Source organism: Rutidosis leptorrhynchoides, chromosome 6 (assembly GCF_046630445.1).
Source record: "Rutidosis leptorrhynchoides isolate AG116_Rl617_1_P2 chromosome 6, CSIRO_AGI_Rlap_v1, whole genome shotgun sequence".
NCBI classification, from domain to species: Eukaryota; Viridiplantae; Streptophyta; class Magnoliopsida; order Asterales; family Asteraceae; genus Rutidosis; species Rutidosis leptorrhynchoides.
This window is the reverse complement of record NC_092338.1, coordinates 346,905,403-346,912,594: the sequence shown is the minus strand read 5'-3', so window position 1 is coordinate 346,912,594 and position 7,192 is coordinate 346,905,403. Positions and strand designations below refer to the sequence as shown.

General features: G+C 32.2%; 1 protein-coding gene across 1 annotated transcript; it reads right to left on the bottom strand.

Moving 5' to 3' along the window:
- Positions 1-1,835: 1,835 nt before the first annotated feature.
- On the bottom strand, positions 1,836-6,327 carry LOC139852988 (uncharacterized). The gene is made up of 12 exons (XM_071842343.1): positions 6,200-6,327; positions 6,060-6,080; positions 5,873-5,973; positions 5,557-5,614; positions 5,428-5,471; positions 5,247-5,327; positions 3,700-3,770; positions 3,414-3,607; positions 3,108-3,324; positions 2,429-2,512; positions 2,185-2,255; positions 1,836-2,052 (listed from the first exon to the last, which is right to left on the bottom strand). The coding sequence occupies exons 1-11, from the start codon at positions 6,219-6,221 to the stop codon at positions 2,186-2,188; spliced, it is 963 nt and encodes a 320-aa protein (XP_071698444.1). The 5' UTR covers positions 6,222-6,327; the 3' UTR covers positions 1,836-2,052; position 2,185.
- Between the last annotated feature and the right edge of the window lie 865 nt (positions 6,328-7,192).

The window sequence follows — 7,192 nt, the reverse complement described above, 5'->3', positions numbered from 1 at the left end:
GCGTTGGAAATATGGAGGAAAACTACTATATTGGGTCGACTTGGAGTTACCAACTTTTGGCGATTGGAATGAGTGGATTAATTGGTACGATACATGGCATGTCCCGGAAGATAATAAGATCTAATTGTATGTTATTATTGTTTCTTTTGTTTGACATATTTGGAGGTTTTGTAATACTGTTCTTTTTGGAGCTCGTTGGATACAGAAAGATGTATTTTTTGATTCCATTTGTAATTTTGCTTTTAATTAGTTGTGTAACAGATCTAAATGTAATGTAATACAGAGTATTCATTAGGATGTTTAGCTTATAAAGCTATTGTAATCGTTTTATTTTAGTTCCTTTTGAGCGTCTTGCTAGGGGGGAGTCTTTTATTATAAAAGGGAGATGATACTAACACATGAGTTTTTTTTTTTTCATACACACCAAATTATATAAATTGTCAATATTAACCTTATGCCGATGATAAGTAGTGACTCAAGAATTAAGCCATCATTAAGGGTATAAAATCTTATGTCGATGATAAGTAGTGACTCAAGAATTTTGTGTGTATGGAGCAAAAACTCATGTGTTAGTAACATCTCCCAATATGAAATCTATTTCCTTTATTAAAAATAAAAAAAAAAAAAAAATAGTTTAGTTTGTCTTTTCTAACTCAAAATATTATAAAGTATTATTTTCTAAATCTTAAAGTTTCATGTTTATAACTTATCTTGAAATATTTCATTTTATTTATGGAATATTTGACATACAAGAATACTAAATTGGAGTCGTGATTGGAAAGGCTCAAATTCGAAACAAATGTGATATGAGACTTTTCGACAAATGGAAAACAAGTATTTAACTTTAACTTTATTTTTTTAAAGGATCATAAATCATAAACAATATAGAAGCCAAAGTATAATCATCAAAATTTATGGAAAAAATGGAAGAAGATATCCTTTATCAGTGGTGGACGAGTAGATTAGTTTGTAATTATATTATGATTATCATTAATTAATTACTAATAATTAAGATTGTGGCAACTACATAAGCATGCATTGGGTAGGTTATACGACACAATGGCGACTAGACACACATAATATAGGCATTAGGTAAATTACCATTCGTCATATGCTGGTTATTTTATACGAATTCTGTGAGTTGAATTAGACCAACGTAATAAACATATGTGAAGGATATAACTATTGCATTGTAACATTTTATATTGTTTTGTTTATCTATGAAAATTAGGTCAAGTTAAAGGAATATATGCTCAAGTATCATATAAATGCAATTAAAATTCGCGTGACAACGATTGAATTTTAACGAAACAACCATCTCGAACGTTGTCACTCAATTTGTGCCCAATGTTAGAGGCAGCGATCCTATTACTTGATCGAAACTTCTAACAATGTATCAATCGAGAAATACTTAAAACTTTTTGAATGTTAGTACTAAGCATTTTATAAGATAAACAAGGTATATGTCAATTTAAAACAACCTACAGTATAAATGCCATATACTTTGAATGCATAGATCATACTTGTAAACAAGCTTAGTGTCCTAACCTTTCATTTCTTGATTACGCGAGATTCACATTCTTCGTCGATACAAGAGAGGGATTCACATTCTTCGTCGATACAAGAGAGGGCGTCCCGTTTATTTGCAATGTTGATAAAAATTTGTGAAGTCTTTAGTTTGTGTTGTATAAATGGGAATCATAATGTCAATTTATACTTGACATCAATGTTATTATTTCTTCCAAATATTCACATGATTCTTAGGATATTCTTTAGTGTATGAAAATATTTGCACAATGAGTCAAAAGAATACGAGAAAACTATTAACTGTTTTTTTAGGTAACGAAACGGACCTCATGCATGACACATTACACATTTCAGTGTATGCACTTTATTTGGTATAGTGGTACCTTTTATATATTACAGTACTTTCTATAGCAAAAAATAACACTAATTATTTTATACAAGTGAAAATTAAAAAGAACTTGAATGTTTGGGGAAAAAAGTTTATAAATGGAAGTCACCTTGGAGGTATGATTTTCACAATTTCACCTACATCATTATGCATACAACTTTTGAGTGCAATTATCAACTAATAGTACACTTTTTGTGTTTTGTATGAACAAAAAAGTGTAAATGGCAAAAAAATGCATCAAAAATCAAAAAATAAAATAAAAAAATTACATTACTCGGGAGTCTGAACAGCGGAAAGAATAGCATCTGCTGCAGAATCCAAATCTTGAGGAAAGAATACCCTGCAAAGCAGACCATGTTAAACCGAGTATACTTGGTGACAACTTGAATTAACTTACGTATATTTGTAGAAAACGGTACTCGTTTTGACCCAAAATAGATGCAAATAACCAACATTTTCAGGAGAGAAATCAATGAATATGTAAAGGCGTAAAGATTAATGTGTTGAATATACCTGCAAGTGTTGTGGTACAAAGTTCTGCTCAGTTGGTTGATATCAGCAACGCCTTTACAACCACCAACGACCTCAAGGACTTGGCTGGAAACGGTTATTTTATTACATCAGTATTTTAACAGTCCAAATTCACATAGGCAAGACATTACATTGGGCTTGGGCTTGGGCTTGGGCCTGGGCCTGGGCTTGGGCTTTCCAGATTAAACAAATATCTCAAGCCCAATATATCTTACATGACTTCATATACATGACCAGAATGATAAGTTGGGCTACCTGAAATTTCAGGATACAGATAATTTCAGTCAGCATTTTTTTAGATTAGCTTATTGAAGCTCGTAAGCTCAAGGCGATAAAGCTCATAAGCATTAAAATTAAGTTATCTGCCTTTTCAAATGTGATATTGTTTGAAAGGGGCGTGGTTAAGTTGATGCAAAACACTATTAGTATTAGAATTAGAATTAGAATGTAATATGATAACAAATATAGAATTTCGATATTATCCAAATTTATTGAATAAAAATGCTTTAGGCGGTAAAAAAATAAGGGAGATTCCATTTCAAATTTAGCTAATTCGGTTTTTATCTTTTCACAAGATAAATATCAACGATAACCCAAATCAAACCATTCCAAGTGAACGGGTCAAAATTGCCACCTCTAGACATCACAAAAATGCACTTACCGAACTAAGCAAGGTTCATTTCGACCTTTGACCAAGTTATCTTGGTCATACTTTTCTTTCTTCTTAGAAGGCCAAGTCGATTTTATAAAATGCTTCCCAGCATGAGTATTTTTAATCTCACAATACGGAGAATCCGTCTCGATCATCATTCGCTCAATCGAGATACCCTTCAATGCGTCAAGGTTCTCAGAAGTTTTCAACGAGCAACCATTTATACCTGTTACCATAAGAAACAAAATTTCAAAATTAGAAACATATATGTAATAAAATGCAATTAAAATGATATCAAAATTGTAAGACATTGACCTATAAAAAGATTATTAAACGCCAAAAGCTTGTCACGGTCTTCAGATGTACCGGTAAACGAGTGCGCAACTCCACCGTAAAATCTGTGTTTGTTTTGTTCGAGAATGTTACAGAAATCGTCAGCAGCTGCTCGCATATGAAGAAACATCGGAAGCTTCATAATGTGGGCTAATTCAAACTGTCTCTCAAAGTACCTAATGATTAAAAAAAAAAAAAAAAAAAAAAAATATTAAATTATAGCAACCTGTTTGTAATTGAGTTATATATGATTCAAGCAGGCGTGTACTTCTTCTGAGTTTCGGGTGTACAAAAGTGAGTTCTGTCGTAATCCAATCCACATTCGCCAATCGCCACTACCTTTTAAATAGATAAGAGAAATCAATCTTAGTTTAATCCTTTTAGACAATATAATTTTCATAATCCACCGGCTAAAAGATGTTACAGTTAAAAATGTGCAGCATAATTAGGGGGAGATCAGTTGATTAACATTTTTTGAAAGGGTTTATTTAACAAAACGATATCCAAAAGCCAAATATATGTTTCAAAACTATATACTAACCACCTACTTTGTTTTTTTAATAATATACATTCGCAAGATAGTGATAGACTGAAAGACAAATAACATCTCGCAAAAACGTCAAATTTGCAAGGAAAAAGTAAACACTTTGAAAAAGGTCAACATCACAAAATGTCAACGTTTCACAAGAAATAAGTCAATTTGATGATAAAAAAAAAAACTTCGCAAAAAATAATCAAATTCTTAGAAAGAAGCCACTTCTCAAAATTATTCTGCGAAGTCTAGTCATTTTGCTAAAAGAACAGTTTAAATATTTGATATTGCCTACATATTTTATACCACCATTCATTGGCAATATCAGTATGGTTTATATAGTATTTGCGCTAAATTCATGAACTTTCGGTACTTAAATCATATTGGAATTAAATTCAGGTGCAACACTCAAGGTTGGATGTTTTGAAGCTTAATATGATGAAGTCACATGTTTTATAGGAAGCCTATCCTTAATCGCGATGTTCTAAGCCAATCGAAGTTGGAAAATGCAAAAAATATGGGTTACCCACCGGGTTTTCTACGTTACCCACCTGATTAGGTAGAGCAATAATTTGACGAGCGAGGCTTAAAAGATCGATCCCGTTGGATAGTAGATGATTTCCTAGGTTATCCCGCGTTTGGGCAAGTATGCGGGGAAACTGTTGGTTTAACCACCGGCTGGTACGAACTAATCCGCTGGGTATGGAGTCGATTTTCCATATAAACACTTTCCTAATTTTGAATTAGATTATCTTTTATTCATTCTTTTATCAACATTTTTGGGGAGCAACCTAGACATCTCATCAAAAACAGAGTGACAAATATGTGTGACACCTGTACATCACTAAACAATTTGGTGATATGATTTTGAGAATTCATCAATTAGCGAATGGTAGAGGGGCTTAACCCAAGTTACGGGCTAGTCTCCCTTGTATTCATAGCTATATGGATAGTTAATCTTTTGAATGTTATGCTGTTGATAGAGTACTTAAAATATGTTTACTCAAAGAACCATTGTTATCTAGGTTTAACAATTAGTTCTATCACGTGAGTTATTATGTGATTAACGGCGATTAATTCACATTGATAACTTATACTAAATTATTTGATTTTATTGAGTGATTTGGACAATTGTGTGACTATATATGGGACATCAGTATAACATAACGGTTACTCGGTTAGTGATTGGGCTATAATTGAATTTGCGGGACACCAGTAGTTTTACGACTGTAGAACTGAATTGAATCATATTTTTAAGTAAATGTTTTATGAATTGAGCTTACCTTCCCTTTCTCAACACCCTCTTTAGCCAGCGACAAGAGTGCTTGAAAATGTTTGTCCGGATCACCACTCTCATCAAACTCCTGAACCACAATTAAAGAATCGTATGTCATAACATCAAGTTTCTTTTAATCCAACTGACACAAACATTACATACAAACAATGAACACACACAGCACTCACATTGCATCGGGTTGGGTGCACTCCAACAGTACAAAATAATCTCGCTGCCACAAAATTATAAAGACGCTCAAATCAAATACTAAAAAAGCATTAAACATATACTACATATCAGCATACATATTGACTAACCATCGGTTTCAGCAATTGCTAAAGCTTCCTTCGATTCCTCAAGCGATCCTCCTGTGACCTGCCACAAAGATGTCCCCTCAATCGTTATGATGTAGATTCAGTAATATTATGTTTCTCAACCAATTTAGCTAAATAACTCGCTTAATCAACATTGAACAAAGTCATCATTTGTAAGCAATCTACTTAGCAACACTAACAGTTTCATATTTCAAAGCGAAAGGAAAAGCAATATGATAAATGTGTACTTTGATACCGATAAAAAAGAAATGTAGCAATACAATTAATAAATGTAAGCATAGATTAACTATAAGCTTACAATAATTCGGTCAACACCAGCAGACCAAGCCCTAGTTAAAACTGCAGCAATATCAGGTAAATGACATTGTTTTCCATTATATACACCCTTGAACATGCTATCTGCATCATGTTATATAAAATTAATCAGATAATAAAACACTAATATTTTAAACTCGAATATGATTTGGCAGGATTATGAACTTTACCTGTGAAATTAACAGCAATGTCTATTTGAAGTTGAAATCAAAAAGAAAATAAGTTAGTAAATTTAACAATTTGGAGTGCAGATTTAGGTTTCTGCAAAAAGAAAAAAATAAAAAAATTAAAGGAAGTATAAGAATCGTGCCTATCATTCGAACTGTCGCCATGGATTAACCTCAATTGATGAATTGTTAGGGTTTAGTTTTTATTTGAAACCCTAATTGAGTGATTTGGGGGTTTAACGGGAACGACTGAGACTGGTGAGAGTTTATGTATTGGGGTGTTGGTAACAAATGTAGAGTCTATTTTGTAATTTACAGTAATTATAGGGTATGTTTGGTACTTTTTTACGTATTACTACAAAAATGACATATTTGGTCCTTAAGGTTTATAAGAATGAATGTCATTTGTATCACTATAGATCACGTTTGTGGTAGAGGTGGTACGGTCGTGAGTTGTGACGATGATAGTTGATTGGGAAAAACAAGTGATCGAACTTGACTATATAAATCTGATGAGTCGAATTCTGATTCTTTTTTATTGAGAATTTTCTAAGCGTCAAGGTTCAAAAATTTAGTCTTTTCGAAGTTATTCATAAATGATCAAGACTATCTATGAGTTCCAGACTATCTACAAGTATAATGAGTTTCAAGACTTTAACAAGAAAACCAGAATTCCATGATTTATTACGATTTATATGAAAGAAGTCAATCAATTGGAGTTTTTTGAATTCAAATGAGAAGAAGCGCCAAAGTTTAAATTTAATATTCTCAAATATACTAAGCAGTGAATGGTTGTTATGACGATCACGTGTAGCTTGATTACCAGAAGAAGGAATTAAGAATGAGAATTGACAACTCTCAAACCCTTCATGAAGTATAAATATAATAGGTCAGTCAGATTATTATATTTGCTAATTCGTGCAATTTTTGAACTCCCACTATAAATGTGTATTCAAGTATATAATACATACAATCCATTAAAGTATCTATTTATAACAACCCTCACATTTCCATTCTGAATTTACTAAAGTGCCCTTAGGATTTCATTGTCATATTCCGTGTACTAGCACTAGGGTTGTTATCCGGATATAGTAAATGGAGTAATTAATACTAAAACCCTAATATTATTTAAAATC